The 25,396-nt window shown below is 43.6% G+C and overlaps 2 protein-coding genes across 8 annotated transcripts in view; one reads left to right on the forward strand and one right to left on the reverse strand.

Moving 5' to 3' along the window:
* Positions 1-2,936, forward strand: part of tbce (tubulin folding cofactor E) — a 71,405-nt gene extending 68,469 nt beyond the window's left edge. For 4 of the 5 annotated variants that reach the window (XM_072251032.1, XM_072251034.1, XM_072251033.1 and 1 more), the window contains exon 17: positions 811-2,935. In XM_072251032.1, coding sequence (XP_072107133.1) covers positions 811-900 — 90 coding nt within the window. In that variant the 3' untranslated portion in view covers positions 901-2,935. Of the gene's footprint in view, positions 1-810 lie in introns of all 5 variants that reach the window. The other variant, XM_072251036.1, reaches the window with a different exon arrangement.
* Positions 2,937-10,422: 7,486 nt separating this feature from the next.
* b3galnt2 (beta-1,3-N-acetylgalactosaminyltransferase 2) overlaps positions 10,423-25,396 on the reverse strand; it is a 37,641-nt gene continuing 22,667 nt past the window's right edge. Inside the window, exons 8-12 of one of the 3 annotated variants that reach the window (XM_072251052.1) lie at positions 23,564-23,747; positions 21,970-22,083; positions 19,368-19,527; positions 18,468-18,524; positions 10,423-10,926 (exon numbers count right to left, since the gene is read on the reverse strand). In XM_072251052.1, coding sequence (XP_072107153.1) covers positions 10,795-10,926; positions 18,468-18,524; positions 19,368-19,527; positions 21,970-22,083; positions 23,564-23,747 — 647 coding nt within the window. In that variant the 3' untranslated portion in view covers positions 10,423-10,794. Of the gene's footprint in view, positions 10,927-18,467; positions 18,525-19,367; positions 19,528-21,942; positions 22,084-23,563; positions 23,748-25,396 lie in introns of all 3 variants that reach the window. The other 2 variants (XM_072251051.1, XM_072251050.1) reach the window with 2 other exon arrangements.

A 25,396-nucleotide genomic window follows, 5' to 3' on the forward strand; every position in this document is an offset into this window, starting at 1 on the left:
CTTAATACACTTTATTATTGGTAAATTGGTTTATTAATAAACTAATTAATATTGGCTATCACTACCACCACTCCTGGCAGTGTGTTCCATGTACTGACCAGTCTCTTATCTTTAAAGGAAAAGCTGTCTCTAGATATCTCCTCTATACTTTCATCCCAACATCCTAAATTAATATACCAATTAATATCTGACCCTCAACCTGCCCCTCAGTGGTCACATCTGCGTCACTTAAGCAACTGGCCGGACGAATAAAAACACAAATTTCCACCGCATTGGTCCTTACAGGGGCAGATTTGGAAGGCTCTGCACTTGTGGGCTGCCCCCAGCACATCACTGGATGTGTTGGCTGTTAGCGCAAATGGTGCATTTCACTGTATGTTTTGAAGTACATGTGATAAATAGATCTGAATATTATTGTCACATGCACCATAGTGCAGTGAAAATTTTTGTTTTCTCATGCCATCCATGTACATTGGCTATTTGTCTTTATATATGTATAGTTTTTTTCATAAATTCTATTGTATTTCTTTATTTTCCTGTAAATGCCTGCAAGAAAATGAATCTCAAGATTGTATGTGGTGACATGATACGTCCTTTGATAATAAATTTGCTTTGAAGTAATTTATCACATCATTTCATTAAGAAATATTATATTAATACACCATTAAGTGATTTAAGTCTTTTGTTAACACTGTGCAATATTGTGTAATCTTCCAGTAGCATACTGAAATTTTACCTCACAGCATATATTGTTGTGTGTATGTTTATTCTAAATGTGATTAGTGACAAAGACTGTGTACCTTTCCACAGATGGATATGGAGATCGATATAAATAATGATCTGCAGCCTCTTTCCTATTATTCAATCGAGAGTGGAGACTGTATATTAGTGCGGTGGTAGGAGTGTATATTTCAGAAAAAGGAAAGCCATTCAGCATTCAAGGGAAGACGTTTCTCAGCAGCAGCCCAGTTCTCTGTCGCAGATGCCCGTGTTCTCATATATATACACACACACACACACACACACACGCACACACACACATGGAACTTTGGGAGTGGTTCCTGTTACTGGCAAACAGCTGTCTGTGAGCTTACTCTGCACCTGCAGACCATGGTGCAGCTATTACAGTTCAGAATGTAACTTGCATCCACAACATTAATCTGAGCTTTTTATTTAATTGTATTTTGGTTAAAAATAAGCTCATGATGAACAGAACTGAAGGTGCAGTTGGTAGCAACTGTAAAATAATGTCATTTGTTTAACCACGGGGGTATCCTAATGTAGACTCCAGGTGGTTGATATTTGATCTTTGCATCCTGTGGTTCTGAACCTAGAATAACTTAAACAGAGTTGAAAGGTTTATTGTTAAGTATCTTTTGGTGGTTTGGGTATTGGGCCTTAGTGTTACTGCACTGGACTGAATTCATTTGCGTAACAGATGTTTTAACTTCTGACAGTGAGTGAGTTTGTACGATTCTTGTCTGAGCTCTATTGTCCTCTTCTGTCCTTCACAACATGAACCTCAGGGTAAGCATGACAGATCTGTGTCATTGCTGACTGCCCAGCAGATTTGGAAGCGGCCTTTGTCCTTCCCTACTGCCCCTTTCATGATCTGTGCTCTGTGACGGAGAAGGGGAGTTGGTGGTCAAAAATGCACTGGTGCTTTTGAAGATGAATGATATTCTACACTTTCCTGGGGAGACAAATTCTAATTCCTGTGTAGAACGATCAGTTGGAGCACTGTCAAAATGTTTTAGTTAGGAAGCACTTGTTGACATAGCACTGTGGTTGAAGACTTTTTTTCTGTGTAGAACAGGCCGTTGAGCCCATGATGTTGTGCCAATGGATTAACCTACTCCAAGGTCAATCTAACCCTTCCCTCCCCATAGCCCTCCATTTTTCTATTGTCCATGTGCCTGTCTAAGAGTCTCTTAAATGTCCCTCATGTATCTGCCTTACCACAACTCCAGGCAGTGTGTTCCACACACCTATCGCTCTCTGTGTTTAAAAGAAAACCTATTTTTGACAACTCCCAACACCTTAAAGTTATGCTCCCTTGCATTATCCATTAGCAATGCACCTTTCTTACCATTATGAATGACAGTAAATCATGTTTAATTCTTTTATCTTTTCCTTCCAATTCATGAAATAGGCTCATGACACTTTCTCTTTGCCTTCTGTGTACTTGCTAACATCTCTGTACTATCCAATTTTACCCTTTGAGTGACTACGACTAGGTAGCTACTGAAGTGAAAGTGCATCTGAAGACCACAATTCATAGGACCAGAATTAGACCATTTGGCCTGTTGAATCTGCTCCGCCATTCCGTCATTCATGGCTGATTTACATCTCTGTCCCTAGAACATCTCAGCCACATTAAGTGTTTCACGGAAGGCTGATCTGCCCATTTCACACTCTCCACATGGTGGTAGATGGTGTCACAGACAGACATTTCAATAGGGGAATAAATGAAACGTCAAACCTCAGGCCCTCGCTTCAGTGTCATCCACACTGTGAGTAACAATACCTTTGTCCTGTTATTTTCTTTTACTCTCAGCTCAGATGTCTTTTGTGTTCAGTTTTTGCAAGTGTGATTGGATGGAAAGCAGAGTAGTGACGAAGTGGTAGAACAGAAACATCTTCTGTTTCTCCTTTCTCCACAGATGCTGTCTTTTCTGTTTTATTGTTCTCCAGGGCTCATCCCAAATTGTGTAGAATTATTTTCCTCTTGTAAGGTTTTCTCCAAGACTTCCCAAAGAGTCTCGCACGTCCTTAGAGTGTTATATAGCAAGTGTTGTGGTTTCTAAGAGTTCTGATTATGTTTGACATTGATAAGTAGTTGTATGAGAAACTAATGCAAAACCCATTCCTCTTTGCTCAAAATAAAAGATTTTTGCTGCAGCAGACATTCCTTCTCATCAGCTGAATTACAATAACATGAATCTTTCACAAGGTGTACAATATCTGTTCCATACTTATAACATCGTATTCTGTGTGCTGAAATCAAGAACAGGACAAGATTGTTATAGAACTACCTTTTGTGTTTGTTGAACATTCTTACTGTACTTGTTTTCTCCTCTTCAGCTGTCCGAAGAAAAACTTGTTTCATTCCAAAACACTAGCTATGCAGTTAATGAAATACCTCCATGATAACCCAACTAGCTCCGTCAGTAGAACATGAGTCTCTAATCTCAGGGTTGTGACCTCAAGCCCCATGTTGGACAATGGGTTTGTGACACTTAGTGTAATGCTATGCAGTGCCAGCAACCGAGCTTAAATTTTGCCACTGTTGTCTGTAAGGAGTTTGTACGTTCTCCCCGTGGCCGCATGGATTTCCTCTGGGTGCTGTGGTTCCTTCACATCTTCCAAAGATGTACAGGTTAGTGAGTTAATTAGTTATATGTGTAATTGGGTGCGTGAGCTCGTTGGGCTGGTTACTGTGCTGAATCTCAAAATAACAATAAATTAAGGGGCAGCACGGTTAGTGTAATGTTATTAAAGGTTCAATTCTGTAAAGAGTTTATACGTTTTCCACATGACCACATTTTTCCTCCGGGTGCTCCGGTTTCATCTCACATTCCAAAGACGTACGTATAGGTTAGTAGATTAATAAGTCACAGGGCGTAGGCTCGTTCAGCCTGTTATCATGCTTATCTCTAAATAAACAAAATAAAATAACCTTAGGATGCAGATAGAAACTTCAGTCATCAAGTCCATGCAATCCTGCAATCCCATTCCCTCACTCATATCCCTGAACCCTAATGAATTGACCCAGTTTCGAACTGCCCCAGTTGAGATGGAGCTGGGGTTCTGTACAGCATTAATTTTCTTCATCTGAATTCTCACCTTGTCCTTCCTACTGAAAAATAGCTGACACTCTTGAAATTTATTGCACTCTCTTTTGCCAGAGCACCTCTGCCTTTCCCTAGGCACATTGTCTCACAGCAGAAGGGGTGTGTTGATGGGCATGAAGGGAGTGAGTGTGGGGATGGGATTGCTCTGAAAGTTGGCATGGATTCAGTGGCCCAAATGACATCCTGCCATGTGATTGCAAAAGTCTCATTAACTGGTGCATGAAGGTGGTAAATCTCAATAGTGTCACATTCTTGACAGCTTGAAATCTTCCTCCCAGGAAGGTCCATTGTGCATGTAAAGGACAGCACAGTCAAATCGCAGACAGCGCAACGTTTTGCAGCGCTGGATGTAGGATCAGAGTTCAATTCCTGCCTCTGTCTCTAAGGAGTTTGTCCATTCTCCCCGTGACCGTGTGGGTTTCCTCTGGGTGCTGTGGTTTCCTCCGAATTCCAAAGATGTATGGGTTAGGTTTAGTAAATTGTGGGCATGTTATGTTGGTGCTGGAAGCATAGTGATGTTTTGGTGATGATTATGCCCAGCATAATCCTTGCTGATTTGATACGTTGCAAACTGTATGTTTTGATGTACATGTGACAGTTAATGCTAAAGTTCAAATTCTCACACATTACCCTTAACCTCTTGCAGGTTAGTTGTGCCAGTCACATTCAAGTAACATCATGTACTCTTTCTTAACCTACACTTATAAAGCATACAACATTAAGACTACCTCAAGGGTGAATTGCAAGAATTAAAAGGCTTTTCAATAAAAGTAAAATCATGAGACGAAGGGACAGAATTAGGTCATTCGTTGTCCTTTGGTTAAAGAAATTCTTCCTTATCTCTGTTCCAAATGGACATCCCTCTATTCTGAGACTATGCCCTCTGGTCCTGGACTCCCCCACTATAGGAAACATCTTCTCCACTTCCACTCTATCTGGGCCTTTCAATATTCAATATGGGTTTCATTTATATCCCCCCCCCCTTTCATTCTTTTAAACTCCAGTGAGGACAGGCCCAGAGCCATCAAACATTCCTCATCCATTCACCCCTTTCATTTGTGGATTCATTATTGTGAACCTTCTTTGGACTTTTTCCAATGCCAGCACTATCTTCAGAATCAGAATCAGGTTCATTATCACCAGCATGTGACTAGAAAGGTGTTTACTTAGCAGCAGCTCAATGCAATACATAATCTAGAAGAGAACAAAATAAAAATAACAATAATAAACAAGTAAATCAATTACAGTATACCTATATTGAATAGATTTAAAAAACTTGCAAAAACAGAAATACTGTATATTTTAAAAAGTGAGGCAGTGCCCACCGGTTCAAAGTCCATTTAGGAACCGGATGACAGAGGGGAGGAAACTGTTCCTGAATTGCTGAGTGTGTGCCTTCAGGCTTCTGTACCTCCTACCTGATGGTAACAGTGAGAAAGGGACATGCCCTGGGTGCTGGAGGTCCTTAATAATGGATGCTGACTTTCTGAGACACCTCTCCCTGAAGATGTCCTGGGTACTTTGTAGGCTAGTGCCCAAGATGAAGCTGACTAGATTTACAACCCTCCGCAGCTTCTTTTGGTCCTGTGCTGTAGCATCTCCATACCAGACAGTGATACAGCCTGTCAGAATGCTTAGATAAGATGCCCCCAGGCCCTCAGGCTAACTGGCCTACAATTTCCTTTCTTCTGCCTCTCTCCTCTCTTAAATAGTAGAGTGACATTTGCAATTTTATAGTCCACCAGAACCATTTCAGAATCTAGTGATTCTTAAAAGATTACCACTAATCCTTCCACAATCTCTTCAGTTACCTCTTTCAGAATTCAGGTACTTTATCCACCGTCAGACCTTTCCAGCACCTTCTCCTTCATAATAGCAACTACACTCACTTCAGCCCCCAAAACTTCAATTTCTGACATACTGCTAAGACCGATGCAAAATACTTATAAAGTATTTTCTTGGTCTCCCTTTTCTATCTCTCCAGTGTCATTTTCCAGCGGTCGGATATCCACTCCCACTTCTCCTTTAGTCTTTATATATCTCAAAAACTTTTGGTATCCTCTTTTATATTATTGGCTAGCTTACCTTCATAATTCATCATAATTCAATGGGAGGCGAGGGAGGAGATTGCTGAGCCTCTGGCAATGATCTTTGCATCATCAATGGGGACAGGAGAGGTTCCGGAGGATTGGAGGGTTGCAGATGTTCCCTTATTCAAGAAAGGGAGTAGAGATAGCCCTGGAATATAGACCAGTGAGTCCTATTTCAGTGGTTGGTAAGTTGATGGAGAAGATCCTGACAGGCAGGATTTATGAACATTTGGAGAGGCATAATATGATTAGGAATAGTCAGCATGGCTTTGTGAAAGGCAGGTCGTGCCTTACGAGCCTGATTGAATTTTTTGAGGATGTGACTAAACACGTTAATGAAGGTAGAGCAGTAGATGTAGTGTATATGGATTTCAGCAAGGCATTTGATAAGGTACCTCATGCAAGGCTTATTGAAAGTAAGGAGACATGGGATCCAAGAGGACCTTGCTTTGTGGATCTGGAATTGGTGACCAGCGGTGTGCCTCAGGGATCTGTTCTGGGACCCTTACTCTTCATGATTTTTATAAATGACCTGGATGAGGAAGTGGAGAGATGGGTTAGTAAATTTGCTGATGACACAAAGATTGGTGTTGTGGATAGTGTGGAGGGCTGTCAGAGGTGGAAGTGGGACATCGATAGGATGCAAAACTGGGCTGAGAAGTGGCAGGTGGAGTTCAACCCAGATAAATGTGAGGTGGTTCATTTTGGTAGGTCAAATATGATGGCAGAATATAGTATAAATGGTAAGACTCTTGGCAGTATGGAGGATCAGAGGGATCTTGGGTCCAAGTCCATTGGACACTCAAAGCTGCTGTGCAGGTTGACTCTGCAGTTAAGAAAGCGTACAGTGCACTGACCTTCATCAATCGTGGGATTGAGTTTAAGAGCTGAGAGATAATGTTACAACTATATAGGACCCTGGTCAGACCCCACTTGGAGTACTGTGCTCAGTTCTGGTCACCTCACTACAGGAAGAAAGTGGAAACTATAGAAAGGGTGCAGAGAAGATTTACAAGGATGTTGCCTGGATTGGGGAGCATGCCTTACAAGAATAGGTTGAGTGAACTTGGCCTTTTCTCCTTGGAGAGATGGAGGATGAGAGGTGACCTGATAGAGGTGTATAAGATGATGAGAGGCATTGATCATGTGGTTAGTCAGAGGCTTTTCCCCAGGGCTGAAATGGCTAGCACGAAAGGGTATAGTTTTAAGGTGATTGGAAGTAGGTACAGAGGAGATGTCAGGGGTAAGTTTTTTATGCAGAGAGTGGTGAGTGCGTGGATTGGGCTGCCGGTAATGCTGGTGGAGGCGGATACAATAGGGTCTTTTAAGAGGCTCCTGGATAGGTACATAGAGCTTAGAAAAATAGAGGGCTATATGGGTAACCCAAGGTAATTTCTAAAATAAGTACATGTTCTGCAGAGCATTGTGGGCCAAAGGGCCTGTATTGTGCTGTAGTTTTTCCTATGTTTCTATCTTTTCTCTTCTTATGGCTTTTTTAGTTACCTTCTGTTGGTTTTTAAAAGCTCTCAATCCTCGAACTTCCCACTAATTTTTGCTATATGATTTTGCTTTTATGCTATCTTCAACTTCCCTTGTCAGCCATAATTGTGTTATCCTCTCTTTAGAATACTTCATCTTTGGGATGTATCTATCCTGCACCTTGTGAATTTGTGAAATTCCAGCCATTGTTGTTCTGTTGTCATACCTGTGACTGTCCCCTTCCGATCAACTTTGGCCAGTTCCTTTCTCATGCCTTTGTAATTCCCTTTACTCTACTATAATACTGTAGAGTATTAGAGTCACTTTAGATTCTCCCATTCAAGCTGCCTTCAAAAGGTTTCTTTACCTTAAGCTCCCTAATCAAATATGGTTCATTACACAACACCCAATTCAGAATTGCCTTCCCCCTAGTGGGCTCAAACACAAGCTGCTCTAAAAAGCCATTCACAAATTCCAGCTCTAACCTGATTTTCCCAATCTTACTGCATATTGAAAAACTCCTTACATACCTTTTCTACTTCCCATTGAAATGTATATCCCACATCTTTGCAACTGTTTGGGGGCCTGCGTACAACTCCCTTCAGGGTCTTTTTACCTTTGCAGTTTCTTAACTCTACAAACGAGGATTCTACATCTTCTGATCCTGTGTCCTCACCACCTATGCCTTTGATATCATAACAAAGCCATCCATCCTTCCCACCTCTGCTTGCCTGCCGGTCCTTTCAATGCAATGTGTATCCTTTGATTTTTTTTATTACTAATTTATTATTGCAACACCAACAAATTACATTCAATACAACCAATTGCCAATTACATTTTGACTGTTTAACCCAGTCACACCCCAACCCTCATCACCATCCCCTCTCCACCCCTCTCTCCCTCCATCCCTCGCCCCTCCACCAACCAACTGAATAGTAGTGCATACACAGACAAAGCATTCCTATTTTAACAAAAGATCTCTTAAGTTAGATAACAAATTCGTCCACATTGAGATTGTGTTTGGTCGTGCATCATTTACTCTTGCTGATGAAAGTTCCAGGTAAGAAATGTCCAAAAAGCCAGTGAGTATTTGAAATATCACGGGGAGGTTTCCAATGCTGGACTACAATCTTCTTAGCTGCAGTCAGGCCTGCCAGCCAGACTTTGTGTGTTTGTTCCGTAAGGGAAAGGTGGGAGTCACCTTCCCCTGGATCTGTTGTTGTAAGTTGGAGGTGGAGCCCTGAGTTAACCCCTTCCCACCCCCCCATTCAACCCTTCACTTTGTAACATCTGTGAGTGTCATTTAGCAATGTCAGACACTGAACATTAACATTAACCGCCCCCCTCTAGCTCCAACAAGTTAGAAAGGCAAAGCAGTTCTCATAGGCAATCATATCAAAAAGACAAGAAAAAAAACCTGGACAAACCCGTTAACCTATATAATTAAAACCATTTCCATGTATCCTTGGATTTTAAATTCCAGATTATGATCTTCTTTCAGCCATGACTCCTACCTGCTAATCTCTATGTTGCAAGATCATCCACCTTATTCTGTATACCTTCAGTCCTCATTCCCTTTTTTGATTTTGCCCCCATTTAATACTTCAGCTCATCCCACAAACTAAAAATTGTGCATATTTGTTCACTGTTGTGCCTGCTGCAGATTTTGTGGAAGTTACACATCCTTTTCCCATAATAAACATAGCTGTCATGTTAGTCATATAGCATAGAAACAGGCCTTTCAGCCCATCTAGACCATGCTGAACTGTTATGTCTAGTCCCATCAACCCATACCTTGACCCTAGCCCTCCATACACCTCCCAGCCATGTACTTATCCAAACTTCTCAGATGTTGAAATTGAACCTGAATCCACCACTTCCACTGGCAGCTTGTTTCACAACTCTCATCACCTTCAGAGTGGAGGGGTCCCCTGTCATGTTCTTCTTAAATATTTCACCTTTCAACCTTCACCTACGACCTCAACCAATCTCAGTGGAAAAAGTCTGCTTCCCTATCATAGTTTAATATGCCTCGATCAAATCTCCTCTCATTCTCCTCGGCTCCAGGGAATAAAGTCCAAACCTGTTCAACCTTTCCCTATCACTCAGGTCCTCAAATGCTGGCAAAGGTTACTGCCTCCTCCTAACTCCCAGAAAAAGAATAGTTGTATATCCGTATAACTGATGAAACGGGATGAAAAGTTGGATTTATTAAAACATTCCCAGCAAAAGGATAGTTGTATGGCTGTATAACTGATGAGATAAGATGAAAAGTTGGATTTATTAAAACATTCCCAGCAAAAGGATGAAAAGTTGGATTTATTAAAACATTCCTAGCAAAAGGATAGTTGCATATCCGTATAACTGATGAGGTAGGATGAAAAGTTGGATTTATTTTTTTCAGGCTGCTGGAGGCACATGCTACAGTGTGATGAAGATAACAGCTACTTACTGCCAATTTTCCATCTTTCTTCAATTCCCAACTCAGTTTTTTTAAGGTGTTTCCCACTTAAACCTCTTAATTTTCTGCTCCCACTCAACGTTCATAGTGTTAACCTACTCTAACATTAATATAATCCTTCCCTCCCAAATAGCTCAATTTTTCTATCATCCATTTACTTATCTAAGAGTTCCTTATGCCTCTACCACCACCCCTGGCAAGGTGTTCCACACATCCATCACTCTCTGTGTAAGGAACTTACCTCTGACGTCCTCCCTATGCTTTCCTCCAGTACCCCTAAAGTTATGTACCCTGGTTTTAGCCATTTCGGCCCTCAGAAAAAGACTGACTGTTCACTTAATCTATGACTCTTATCATCTTGTACACTCCCATCAAGTCCTTTCTTGGACTTGGGGGAGGGCAGGAGAATGGGGTTGAGAGGGAGAGTAAATCAGCCATAATGGAATGGTGGAAGACTCAATGGGTCGAATGGCCTAATTCTGCTCCTATATCTCATGGTCTTATGACTCTACAACAAAGAAAGAGACAAAAATAAAAGGATTCAGAGTACTTTAATTTTTAGAAATACAAAAATAAGCAGGTTTCTAATATTGGCTTAATAATCAAGACAGTCATATTGTTACACGTGTGTACAAGCCTAGGGCACAGGTACAGCAGCACCAGCTCACAGCCACTATGAAGACTGGTAGCAGACGAGTGACTGCTGATAAAAGTCCACAGGGCCAAGCACAGCTGAGAACGTATATCCCTGATCCTTTCATTCCCACCCCTACATCGTTCAACAGTATAGATGATCCGTCCTTTGATAGTAGACGGACTGGAGCAAAGAGGTGTGTTCACACTGCTAGGCCAACAACATTGAAGGTCTTTGATAGTTGTCCCTTCTTGCTTGAAAGCTCATTAGCTATCTTCACTTTTGACAGTAACAGGGGTTTCTGCACAGTTCCTTATTCTTCCACAACTCCAGCAGCTCTTCTGGAGAATACTGGGGGGATGAGAGCGCACCAGGTAGACATTTCTTCTCACACAGCCACCGGGCATCCTTACGGCAAGAGAAGGGAGAGAAAGGTGACATCCTCTTTCTTAATCAATGCTTACTAAATAATGCATTCAATGTGGAGAGCTGCCCAAAGGCAGGTCATCAGACTAAGAGGCACCGATTGATTGGACGGCCAGAAGCTTTTCCCCAGCCAGAAATGGTTAATATGAGCTGATGGTAAAGGTTAGTGTTTTTTTTTACAGAGGGTGGTGGCAGAGCCAGGTACATTAGGGACACAAGAAACTCTTAGATAGGCACATGGATGACAGGAAAATAGAGGGCTACGTAGGAGGGAAGGGTTGTATTTCAAGCTTTAAGATTGTTTAATGTAATTTCCAGTACACAAGTGTAAAGAAGAATGAAATAATTGTTGTTCTGGATCCAATGCAGCACAGAAAAACACAATTACATAAAGAACACAATAATAACAAAGTGCAGTAAATATAAATACATAAGATAGCTTCTATACATAGATTGTTCGTAAAGTGATGCTAGGAACAGAAGCAACTACGTAAAGTGACTGACGGGAAATGGTAAAGTAAAAGAAAATCTGCAGATGCTGGAAATCCAAGCAACACACACAAAATGCTGGAGAAACTCAGCAGGCCAGGCAGCATCTAAGGAAAAGAGTACAGTCAACATTTTGGGCCAAGACCCTTCAGCAGGACTGGAGAAAAACAAGTAAGGAGTGAGTGTTAGAAGGTGGGGGGAGGGAAGGGAGAAGCACAAGCTGATAGGTGACACTGGGAGGGGGCGATGAAGTTAAAAGCTGGGAAGTTGATTGGTGAAAGAGATTCAGGGCTGGAGAAGGGGGGATCTGATCATGGAAGAAAGAAAAGGGGGAGAAGCACCAAGGGAGGTGATGCCAGGTAAGGAGATAAAGTGAGGGAAGAAAAAGGGGATGGGGAATGGTGAAGGGGGGGTAGGCATTTCTGGAAGTTTGAGAAATCAATGTTCATGCCATCGGGTTGGATGCTAACCAGAAGGAATATAAGCTCTTGCTCCTCCAACCTGAGTGTGGCTTCATTATGACAGTAGAGGAGGCCATGGACAGAATTGGAAGTAGAATTAAAATGGTGGCCTCTGGGAGGTCCCACTTTTTCAATGATAAAGTAACGGTGGTTGGAGGTGTGGAGGAGTTGAGCAGTCTTTACTGCTTGGTTTTTGAAGCAATACGCTGGAGGAACTCAGCAGGTCGGGCAGCATCTGTGGAAACCAACAGTCAACATTTTGGGCCAAGACCCTCCGTCAGGACTCGGCCTGAAATGTTGACTGTTCGTTTCCACAGATGCTGCCCTACCTGCTGAGTTCCTCCAGCATGTTGTGCGTGTTCCTTTGACCCCAGCATCTGCAGAGTATTTTGCGTTAACTGTTTTTGAGTCTGGTGGTCCAGGTATGGTTGCTGCATTATTGCTTTCCTGATGGGAGTGGGATAGAGTCCCTGAGCAGGATGGGTGGGATCCTTCATGGTGTTACTGGCCCTTTTCCAAATATATGTCCTTGATGGCAGGTAGGCTGGTGCTGGGCATGCGTTGGGCAGTTTTGACTATCCACTGTAGCGCCTTCCTGGCTGCTACAGTGCAGTTTCTTCGAGTTGGTTAAAAGGTCAGCACAACATTGTGGGCCAAAGGGCCTATAACTGTGCTGTACTGTTCTATGAATGAGAGAGAACAACAGGGTTGAATCTTCAGGAAAGACACAGGCATTTCGAACAAGCTTACCCCACAGAAGCTTGACAAGCTATGCCCTGAGCTTCTCAATGTGGGTGAAGACCAAAAGAAGTAATTTTATTGATAGCAGACCTACCAACATTTTGTGCACTGCTCTCAACAGAAACTTACTCCTTTTGAATGACTGCCTTTAAATTACTGTGCTGATACTGGTCCGAAATGGAATAGTTCACATTATGTCGGTGTATGAGTGATACATTAGTATATTATGTCTGCAGGACTGGTAGCTTAATTAGTTCCTATTTAAAAAATTGTATTTGGAACTGGTGGAGCAAATAAGAATGAAATAGGGTTAGTAAGACCATAACACACTGGAGCAGAATTAGGCCATTCAGCCCATCGAGTCTGCTCCACCATTCCATCGTAGCTGGTTTGTTATAACTGCATGGTAATGTTGCAACACAAACAAAATGCTGAAGGAACTCAGCAAGCCAGGCAGTATCTAGGAAAAGAGTACAGTCGATGTTTTGAGCCAAAACCTTTTGGCAGGACAGCCGAAGGGTTTCAGCCTGAAACGTCGACTGTACTCTTTTCTATAGGTGCTGCCTGGCCTGCTGAGTTCCTCCAGTATTTTGTGTGTGTTGCTCGGATTTCCAGCATCTGCAGATTTCCTCTTGAAGGTAATGTTGTAGTTTTATAATACTCTGGTTAGACCACACATGGAGTATTGTGTTTAGTTCTGGTTTCTGGAAGGATGTAGAAGCTTTAGAGAGGGTGCAGAGGAGATTTGCCAGGATGCTGTCTGGATTAAAGAACATGCCTTATGTGGAATGGTTGTACGAGCTGAGGCTTTTCTCTTTGGAGCAAAGGAGTGTGAGAGGTGACATGATGGGGTAGGTAGGGTGGGCAGCCAATGACTATTTTTCCAGGGTGGAAATGTCTATTACCAGAGAGTATTTTGAAATGCAGGCGTCGGTCACCTTTTGAAGTAGCAAGTGACAGAGCAACATCTTGCAGGGTGGTTGTCCTGTTGAAAACTGAAGGTCTTGTCTGGAGTGAGTCTTATTTGAGCCGATAGAAAGAAAGGAGGTGTAAATGGATAGGCCATTATGTGAGTGGGCCAGTGTGAGAGTGGTCTAGCTTTGGCTCAACAGGCTTGAGCAAGAACAGGTGGATGTTCTAAGTAAGTTTCTATTAAGTTTGTTTTCCTGTTAGTACATAGGTATTGCACTGATATTGGGTCCAGAGTTGGTACCATGGTCCTTGGAGGACCTTTGGGAGTCCTCCAGTCTCCCTAGAGACTGTGTTAAGGAACTGGAGCTGCAGCTCGATGACCTTTGGCTCTTACAGGAGAATGAGGCGAGGGGTAGATGGGGGCTACAGGGAGGTGTCATCTCTAAGTTGCAGGAGGCAGATACCTGGATGTCTGTCAGGAAAGGGAATGGAAGTAAGCAGCCCCCGTGGCCATTCCCTTCAATAGTAAGTATACCACTTTGGATTTTGTTGGGTGGGGGAGGGGGAGCTGACAGGGAGAAGCCACAGTGAGCTGGTCTCTGGAGGTGAGTCTGGGTCTGTGGCTCAGAAGGGAAGGGGGTACAAGAGCAGTACAGAGTGATAGGGGATTCCATAGTCGGGGGGCAGACAGGAGTTTCAGTGGATGTGATAAAGAAACCCGGATGGTATATTGTCTCCCAGATGCCAGGATCAGGGATGTCTCGGATTAGGTCTTCAGCATGCTAAAGGGGGAGGGTGAACAGCCAGAATTTGGTACATATTACTACCAATGACATAGGAGGAAATGGGAGGAGGTCCTGAAGAGAGAATAAAGGGAGTTAAGTAGAAAGCTGAAAAGCAGGGCCTCCTGGGTGTGGCGCGTGCCACTGGGGGGGCTGGGATTCAGATTTCTGGATCATTGAGAACTGTTCTGGGGAAGCACTGTATGACCTGTACAAGGACAGGTTACACCTGAACCTGAGGGGGGAAGCAATATCTTTGCAGGCAAGCTTGCTAGAGCTGTTTAGACCAATTTGGCAGGGGGCTGGGAACCGGAGGGATAGGGCAGTTGGTAGACAAGTAGGTGCAGTGTGTAGTGAGACTGAGGAAGGACAGGCCTATGATAGGGGAAAATTGCAGTCAATGGGATGAGGTGAAGTGTAACATGGGGTAAAATCGAAGCGGGTGATGAATACAGGACTGAAGGTGTTATATTTAAATGCAGACAATATACAGAATAGGGTAGACAATGTAGCGCAATTCGAGATTGGCAGGTATGATGTTGGGGGGCATCACTGAGACATGGCTGATAGTATCAAAAGGACAGGCAGGTAGGCAGAGGGGCTGGGGTGGCTTTGTTGGCAAAAAATGATATTGAATCCTTAGAAAAAGATGACATAGGATCAGAAGATATACAATCCTTGTGAGTAGAGCTAAGAAACTGCAAGGGTAAAAAGATCCCAATGGCAGTTGTATACAGGGTTCCAAATAGCAGCCAGAATGTGAGATACAAATTACAATGGCAGATAGAAAAGGCAAGTAAAAAGAACTATTTTACGATAGTCATGAGGGATTTCAATATTCAGGTGGAATGGGAAAATCAGGTTTGTATTGGAGTCCAAGAAAGGGGATTTGTGGATGGCTTTTTAGAACAGTTTGTGGTTTTACCCACTAGGGAAAAGGCACTTTTGGATTGGCTGTTGTATAATGAACCAGACTTGATTAGGGACTTTAAGGTAAAGAAGCCTTGGGAAACATTGACTTAATATGATGGAACAACAGGAATTCTGCAGATGCTGGAAATTCAAGCAACACATATCAAAGTTGCTGGTAAAAGCAGCAGGCCAGGCAGCATCTATTGGAAGAGTTTCAGTCGATGTTTCAGGCCGAGACCCTTCATCAGGACTAACTCCTGACGAAGGGTCTCGGCCTGGAACATCGACTGAAACTCTTCCAATAGATGCTGCCTGGCCTTAATATGATGGAATGCACCCTGCAGTTTGAGAGGGGCAAGCTAAAGTCAGATATATCTGTATTTACAGTGGAATAAAGGGAATTACAGAGACATAAAGAGAGGAGCTGGCCAAAGTTGATTGGAAGAGGACATTAGCACGGATGATGGCAAAACAACAACGGCTAGAGTTTCTGGGGATCATTCGGAAGGTGCAGGATAGATACATCTCAAAGATGAATAGGTATTCTGAAGGGAGGGTGAGGCAACCGTGGCCGGCAAGGGAAGTCAAAGACAGCACAAAAGCAAAAGAGGAGGCATACAATATAGCAAAAATCAGTGGGAGGTTACATGATTGGGAAGCATTTAAAATCCAACAGAAGGCAACTAAATAGCCTTAATGAGGGAAAAGATGAAATATCAGAATCAGGTTTATTATCACTGGCATGTGACATGAAATAATACATAATCTAGCAGAGAGAGGGAGAGAAAAAAAACAAAACAATAAACAAGTAAATCAATTACGTATATCAAATAGATTATTTTTTTAAAAGTGCAAAAACAGAAATACTGTATATTAAAAAGAGTGAGGTAGTCCATTTAGGAATCAGAGGGCAGAGGGGAAGAAGCTGTTCCTGAATCACTGAGTGTGTACCTTCAGGCTTCTGTATCTCCTACCTGATGGTAACAGTGAGAAAAGGGCATGCCCTGGGTGCTGGAGGTCTTTAATAATGGACACTGCCTTTCTGAGACACTGCTCCCTAAAGATGTCCTGGATATTTTGTAGGCTAGTGCCCGAGATGGAGCTGACTAGATTTACAACCTTCTGCAGCTTCTTTCGAAATATGAAGGTAAGCTAGACAATAATATAAGAGAAGATACCACAGGTTTTTTCAAATATATGAAGAATAAAAGAGAGTTGAGAGAGTGGATATCACACAGCTGGATAATGAAGTTGGAGAGGTAGTAATGGGGGTCAAGGAAATGGCAGGGGGCCTAATAGGTATTTTGTGTCAGTCTGCAATATGCAAGACACTAGCAGTACGGTAGAAGTTTGAGAGTGTCAGCGGGCTGAAGCGAGTGTCGTTGCTTTTACTAGGGAGAAGGTGCTTGGGAAGCTATAAGGTCTGAAAGTAGTTAAGTCACCTGGACCAGATGGACTACACCTCAGGGTTCTGAAAGAGGTAGCTAAAGAGATTGTGGAGGCATTAGTAATCTTTTAAGAATCACGACAGTCTGGAATGGTTCCAGAGGACTTAAAATTGCAAATGTCATTTCACTCTTTAAGAAGGGAGGGAGGCAGAAGAGAGGAAATTATAGGCCACTTAGCCTGACTTTAGTTGTTGGGAAGATGCTGGAGTCCATTATTAAGGAAGAGGTTTTGGGGTACTTGGAGGCACATGATTAAAGGCCAAAGTCAACATGGTTTCCGTAAGGGGAAATCTTGCCTGACAAATCTGTTGGAATTCTTTGAGGAAATAACAGGAAGGATAGACAGAGGAGAGTCAGTGGATGTTGTTTACTTAGATTTTCAGAAGACTTTAGAGGAGGTGTGAACAATATGAAGCCAGGTGGAGGGGAATGTAGTATTGTGGAAGCAGGGAGTTTACAGAAGGACTTAGATTGGGAGAATGGCAAGAAGGTGCAGATGAAATATAGTGTCGGGAACTGTATGGTTGTGCACTTTTGTAGAAGGTATAAAAGTATAGACCATTTTCTAAATGGGGAGAAAATTCAAAAATCAAAGATGCAAAGGAACTTGGGAGTTCTTGTGCAGGATTCCCTAAGTTAACTTGTAGGTTGAGTTGGTGGTAAGAAACGCAAATGCAATCTTAACATTGATTTCAAGAAGGCTAGAATAGAAGAGCAAGGATGTAATGCTGAGGCTTTACAAGGCATTGGTCAGACCACACTTGGAGTACTGTGAGCAGTTTTGGGCTCCTTATCTAAGAAAAGATGTACCGATATTGGAGAGCATCCAGTGAAGTTTCATGAGAACAAAAGGGATGACCTATGTGGAGCATTTGATGGCTCTGGGCCTATATTCGCTGGAGTTTAGAAGAATTGGGGGACGGGGGAAATCTCATTGAAACCTATTGAATATTGAAAGGTCCAGATAGAGTGGATGTTGGGAGGATGATGTTCCCTATAGTGGGTGAGTCTAGGACCAGAGGGCACAGCCTCAGACTAGAGGGAGATTCATTTGGAACAGAGATGGGGAGGAATTTCTTCAGACAGAGCATAGTGAATCTGTGGAATTCACTGCCACAGGTGACTGTGGAGGCAAAGTCATTGAGTATATTTAAAGCGGAGGTTGATAGTTTATTGATTAGTCAGGGCATCAAACATTATGGGAAGAAGGCAGGAGATTAGAGTTAGGAGGGATAATAATAAATGGAGGAAAATATAGTGGGACGTTAGAAGTAGGTTTTTACACAGAGTAGTGGATGTGTGGAACACACTGCCAAGGGTGGTGGTAGACATTTAAGAGATGATCAGACAGACACATGGATATAGGGAAAATGGAGACTTGAGCAGGCACTTGCATGATCTTGGAGCAGGTTAAAAGGTTGGGACAACATCGTGGGCTCGACAGCTTGTACTGTGCTGTAGGGTTCTATGTTCTCAGCGTGTGAATGGGTGTAAGTACTTGATCGTTTAGACTTGCTGGGCTAAAGGACCTATTTCCATGCTGTTTTACTCTAAGCCTTCTCTGACTCTTAAAATGTTCTCTAATAAACTCACAAGGGTTGGAGAAGAAAGGAAGGATGTATTGAAGGAAAAAGTAGATTAATGAGGGAAACAAGAAAAAAGGTGGAGAAAAGGCAGATTAAAGCAAGTTGCTGCAAAGATCAGCCACTTCTACAAATAAACTTTCCATGTTTCAATCCTCCCCATTGTCAAAGGCAATGCGGTAGAAAGTGACTCACCTGATGTCGCTGAGGTCCAACAGCAGCCATCCAGATGCCCATACTGACGTCTTCACCCTGCAGACACAAAACAACCAGCATTTCATTTTCACACCCACCATGTGAACTATTCCATTTAAACACTTAGGAAAATACCAGCACATTCATTTAAAGACACTCATTGAAAAGGAGTAAGTGTTCTATTACGAGCAGCATACACAAAATGCTGTGGTTTCTCAGTAATTCAGGCACTATCTACAGAGAAGATGAAGGTAACACACAACTGTGGAACACTCCCCAAATCACAATGTCATAGCAGTCCCTTGGTAGCAGCAGTGAGGAAATACTTCACAATGATAACCACAGGAGGTTCAACGCAGGCCCACATCACTGTCTCGGCAATAACTGGAGTGGGGGATAAAATTCACCCTTACCAGAGAAAGCTGCCTCCTGTCTTACTGAAAAATCTAGACTTTGTTTTGACAGTTGGATTTCCTGGTTTCACTTTTTGAGGGCAATAAATATGAAATTAAGATCTGGTTTTCTTACAATGTTACTTCTGCTTATTATTATCTGCTAATTTTAAACCCTTTATAATGCGCTGGTTTCCACCAATAATCCAAAGATGTATACGTGAGTAGGTTGATTTGTCACATGGGTGCAACTGGGTGGCACGGGCTTGTTGGGCCAGAAGGGCCTGTCTCCTCGTACACTGCAGAGAACAATTGGTCGAGACTGCAAGTTGTGATGAGGGACTAATTCCACGACTGTGTAGCGCAGCTCCAGCAGGGAAGCTTGGCAGACCCTGGCCAGCCTTCATCCCGTCATTCCTGCTGTATATGCTTAAAATTTTAAACTAAAGGGAAAACAAACCCAGTGTACTTACAACTTCAGTTAAAACCCATAGGGCTGCACCTGTACCTGATAGACTTTGAGCGTCCTTGCGTTATCCGCCAGCCACTGGATCAGGTTGTGAGAAGCAACATAACCAGAACCACAGGCGAAGTCGGGATACACCAGGCTTGGGTATTCCAGTTCCATCCACTTCCCACTGCTGTCCACTGCCCAGTTCTGCCTGAAACTGGGGAAATCACAGCAGGCGAATGAGTGAGCTGCAGCTTTTAGTCAATGTATAAAATCACGCTCTCGATGCTGACAATCTGAGGCGGTTAAAAGTCAAAACAAAATAAATTATCAAAGTATGCATATGTTACCAAATACTAGCTTGAGATTCATTTACTTACATGCATTTACAATAAAATAAAGAAATATAATAGAATGCAAGAAAAACTATATATATGTATATAAAGACAAATTATGCAAATAAAAATACTGAGAACACAAGTTGTAGAATCTTTGAAACAGAGTCTGTAAGGATGGGGAACCAGTTCAGAATAGTGGTGAGTGAAGTTATCCACATTAGTTCTTATGCTGCGTGCATTCAAATATAACACTTTCAGTCCAGTATTTGTTGCTTTCTGTTTTAACAGCACCATGCCTCAATTGCCCTGTAACTCATCCCACTGGCTGTGATTATGACTCATTTATTGCCTGTCCTTTCTATCATCTCTGTTGCACGCTATCTTTTATTTATTTCTGTTTTCCCCTTCCTCAGCCCTATCACTCCTGTTCCCATCCCCCTGCCAAATTAGTTTAAACCCTCCCTAACAGCTCTATTAAACCTGCCTGCTAGGATATTGGACCCCTTTGGGTTCAGGTGTAACCTGTCCTTTTTGTACAGGTCATACTACCCCCAGAAGATTCCCCAGTGAATCAGGAACCCAAAGTCCTGCCCCCTACACCAGTCTCTCAGCCACGCATTAATATGCCTGTTAGCACGTGGCACAGGTAGCAATCCCGAGATTACTACCCTGGAGGTCCTGCTTTTCAGCTTCCTACCCAACTCCCTGAATTCTCTCTTCAGGACCTCCTCTCTTCTTCTACCTATGTCATTGGTACCATCGTGTACCAAGACTTCTGGGTGTTCACCCTCTGCCTTCAGAATACTCTGCACCCGATCTGAGACTTCCCGTACCCTGGCACCTGGGAGGCAACACACCATGCGGGTATCTCTATCACGCTGACAGAAGCTCCTATCTGTTCCCCTCACTATGGAATCCCCTATGACTACCACATTCCTCATCTTCTCTCCCTTCTGCACCACGGAACCAGGCTCAGTGCCAGAGTCCCGATCGCCGTGGTCGTCCTCTGTCAGATCACCCCTCTCAACAGCATCCAAGATGAGATAACGATTACTGAGGGTGATGGCCACAAGGGTGCTCTCTACTATCTAGTCACCCATTTATCTAACTCTTGCAGCCACTGGGTGACTAACTCCCTGTAGCTCCTCTCTGTCTCCTGCTCACTTTCCCTAATAAGCTGTAGGTCATCAAGCCGCAGCTCCAGATCACAAACACAGTCTCTCAGGAGCTGCATCTCGGTGCACCTTCCTCGGTACACAAAGGAATGTATAAAAATTACTATAAATTACAGTAAGAATATGTTTTAAAATAAATAAATTGTGCTAATCAAGAGCAAATCATGCCAAATAGTGAGCAGCACTCGCAAAATGGTGGAGGAACTCAGTAGATCAGGCAGCACCTGGACTCGTCCTGTTAAAATGTCACGGCCCAAAATGTCAACCTTTTCCCCCTCCATAGATGTTGCCTGACCTGCTGAGTTCCTCCAACATTTTGTGTGTGTTGCTTTGTATGTCCGGTATCTGCAGAATCTCTTGTGCAAAATAGTGAGGTAGTGTTCATGGACTGTTCAGAAAGCTAATGGCAGGGGGGGAGGAAGCCATTCCCAAAACGCTGAGGAGTGTCTGTCTTCAAGAACCGCTTCTTCCCCTCTGCCATCAGATTTCTGAATGGATATTTGGTAACTGGATCCACAGAGCATGTCCCAACAGAAAGAATGATGAACCCATGTTAAACATATCCTCATTATCAGAGGCACATCATCACAGCTGTTTACTGAGTGTCACCTACCCATTCTTGCTATGAAGCCCTGCTTATCTCACCGTCTGAACTGAAAGAGTTAACACATGAGGAATGTTTGATGGCTCAGTGCCTGTATATGCTGGAATTTAGAAAAACTGAGGGGGGATATCTCATTGAAACCTACCAAATAAGGAAAGGCTTGGATAGAGTGGACGTGGAAAGGATGTTTCCAATAGCAAGAGGGTGCAGAGTCAGAGGGCACAGCCTCAGAATAGAAGTACATCACTTCAGAACTGAAATGAGGGGGAATTTCTTCAGCCAGCCGTTCATACCATAGACTGCTGTGGAAGCCAGTTCATTGGGTATATTTAAAGCAGAGGTCGATAGGTTCTTGATTAGTCAGGACATCAAAGGTTACGGGGAGAAAAACAGAGAATGAGATTGACAGGGAAAAATCAGCCATGATGTAGATGGAGCAGACGCGATTGGCCGAATGGCCTAATTTTGCTCCTATGCCTCATGGTCTTAGGATGAACTAAATGTAAAGGACTTACGAATACACAGATACTGACTTTCCCCACCATATGTTCGTTGCCTCCAGCCTGTCCCCTGCTCTTTCCAGCACAGCCTCCACATCCACATAACAATCATCGTCAGTTTTCAATAATAACCGAAAGTTTGTTGAGTCCACAGACCTGTGTGTAACAAAAGATATCATATCACTAAAAATATCTCCAGCAGGCAGTGTCTGGAATATGCTCAAACCCCACGCTTAAAATGATAGAGTGAACGTATTGAGTTTAAAACACAAAGAAGGATATGTATGGTTTGCATTGTATAGGGGTGGTACAGTACCACAGGCACTGCAAAGTATCACAGCGGTCTGTGCAACTCTTTACAGTGCCAACAATCCAGGTTCAATTCCCACTGTTGTCTGTAAGGAATTTGTATGTTCTCCCCATGACAAAATTGTGTGCAGTTTTGGTCACCAAATTACAGGAAGGATATAAATAAGGTTGAAAGAGTGCAGAGAAGGTTTACAAGGATGTTGCCGGGACTTGAGAAACTCAGTTACAGAGGAAGGTTGAATAGGTTAGGACTTCATTCCCTGGAGCGTAGAAGAATGAGGGGAGATTTGATAGAGGTATATAAAATTATGATGGGTATAGATAGAGTGAATGCAAGCAGGCTTTTTCCACTGAGGCAAGGGGAGAAAAAAACCAGAGGACATGGGTTAAGGGTGAGGGGGGAAAAGTTTAAAGGGAACATTAGGGGGGGCTTCTTCACACAGAGAGTGGTGGGAGTGTGGAATGAGCTGCCAGATGAAGTGGTAAATTCAGGCTCACTTTTAACATTTAAGAAAAACTTGGACAGGTACATGGATGAGATGTGTATGGAGATGGTCCAGGTGCAGGTCAGTGAGACTAGGCAGAAAAATGGTTCGGCATAGCCAAGGGCCAAAAGGCCTGTTTCTGTGCTGTAATGTTCTATGACAGTGTGGGCTTCCTCCAGGTGCTCCAGTTTCCTGCCACATTCTAAAGACATTCATATGGGTTAGAGTTGGTGAGTTGTGGGCATGCTTGGTTGGCGCTGCAGGTGTGGCAACACTTACAGGCTGCCCCCAGGACATCCTTGAACCGCATTGGTCGATGATGCAAACAATGCATTTCACTGTATGTTCAATGATCTGACAAATAAAGCTAAATTTTTAAAATTGTATTTCCTGTGTATATTTTTTTAGAACTAAAACATACATTTTAAATTATAAGAAGTTTCAGTGCTATAGCCAGTGGTCCCCAGCTTGTGGGCCGCGGGCCGATACATTGCCGCAGAGAATGCAGTGGTGGCCGGAACGATTGCCAATTGCGACGCCTCCGATCTGGGCCGACATTTACGTGCCGGGTGGCACCTAATTAATTAGCTTGTTTATTTCGGCTTTTTTCTCAAAGATGTGCTGGGTGCGTTCCGGCCACCACTGCACCACTGCATTCTGCGCGGCAATGTATCGGTCCGCGGCCCGGAGGTCGGGGGCCACTGGTTATAGCGACCACCTGCAATTCACGTTTGATTCTGGAGTGCGGTTTGAACTCAAAACAATCTAGATCAGATTGACCAGAGATACTGACAGAGGCACATTTGACACCACAAATGGATAGAGTGATGAACATTCCTTACCACTGATAAAACTGCAGTAACTTGTGTGGCACGTTTCTGTAGGTGTCCACCACGTCTACAAAAACAATATCCTGATAGGTTTGGCTTTCTTCTTGTAAGGCAGCATCCTCTTCCCTGAGCTTATTCCTGTGGCTTTCAAACCGCTTGGCCTTTGTGGCAAGGCTTTCTAAGAGTGCATCACCCTCTGAAAAAGAAAGACAGGGCTGTCAGCTAGTGTTAATGCTTGGAGGAGGCCCTGTTCCTCGTGAGACGGAAGGAAGAAGTGATGAGAGGATAATGCTGTCCACACTGATCCTGAGTTGAGTGGCTTTGTTCTGCAATTAAACAGACTCGAACTTAAGTTTAGAAGAAAGTGAGATGGTATCATTGACACGTTCAGAGATTGATAGAATAGATGCAGGGTCTGTGTTCCTCCTGGATGGAAGGCAAATGTAATGTTAGCATTCATTTTGAGAAGACTCAAATATAAAAGCAAGGATGAAATGCTGAGGCTCTATAACGTATTGATCAGACTGCATTGGAGTATTGTGAGCACTTTTGGGCCTCTTATCTAAGAAAGGATGTGCTGGCATGGGAGAGGGTTTAAATCCTGGGAATAAAAGGGTTAAACTTTTAGGAGTGTTTGATGGTTCTGGGCCTGCACTCAATGGAGTTTAGAAGAATGAGACGGATCTCTTTGAAACCTACTGAATATTAAAAGGCCCAGATAGAGTGGAAGTGGAGAGGATGTTTCCAGCAGTGGGAGATTCTAGGACCAGAGCGCAGCCTCAGAATAGAGTAGAGGTGAGGGGGAATTTCTTCAGCCAATCTGTAGAATTCATTGCCACAGACAGCTGTGGCAGTCAAGACATTGGGTTTAAAGCAGAGGTTGATAGGTTCTAGATTAGGAAGAGCATCAAAGGTTACAGGGAGAAGGCCAAAGAATGGGGTTGAGAGGGATAATAAATAAGCCATGATTGAATGGCAGAGCAGACTCGATGAGCCGATTGGCCTAATTCTGCTTTTATGGCTTATGGTCTACCGGTTTCATTACTGGGCCACTCTCATGGTGTCTACTAGGGTATCACTGGGCCTCTACCCCTTGGTGTCTACTAGGGGCATCACCGGGCCCCCTAATGGTGTCTACTAGAGTATCACTGGGCCCCCTCATGGTGTCTACTAGGGGCATCACCGGGCCCCTCATGGTGTCTACTAGGGGCATCACCGGGCCCCCTAATGGTGTCTACTAGAGTATCACCGGGCCCCCTCCTGGTGTCTACTAGGGTATCACTGGGCCCCCTCATGGTGTCTACTAGAGTATCACCGGGCCCCCTCATGGTGTCTACTAGGGTATCACTGGGCCCCCTCATGGTGTCTACTAGAGTATCACTGGGCCCCTCATGGTGTCTACTAGGGGCATCACCGGGCCCCCTCATGGTGTCTACTAGGGGCATCACTGGACCCCTCCCCCTGCCCCAGTGTCTACTAGGGGCATCACCGGGCCCCCTCATGGTGTCTACTAGAGTATCACTGGGCCCCCTCATGGTGTCTACTAGAGTATCACTAGACCCCTCCCCCCACCCCAGTGTCTACTAGGGGCATCACCGGGCCCCCTCATGGTGTCTACTAGAGTATCACTGGACCCCTCCCCCCACCCCAGTGTCTACTAGGGGCATCACCGGGCCCCCTCATGGTGTCTACTAGAGTATCACTGGACCCCTCCCCCCACCCCAGTGTCTACTAGGGGCATCACTGGGCCCCCTCATGGTGTCTACTAGAGTATCACTGGGCCCCCTCATGGTGTCTACTAGAGTATCACTGGACCCCTCCCCCCACCCCAGTGTCTACTAGGGG

The sequence above is a fragment of the Mobula birostris genome, chromosome 2, assembly GCF_030028105.1.
Source record: "Mobula birostris isolate sMobBir1 chromosome 2, sMobBir1.hap1, whole genome shotgun sequence".
Lineage (NCBI taxonomy): Eukaryota > Metazoa > Chordata > Chondrichthyes > Myliobatiformes > Myliobatidae > Mobula > Mobula birostris.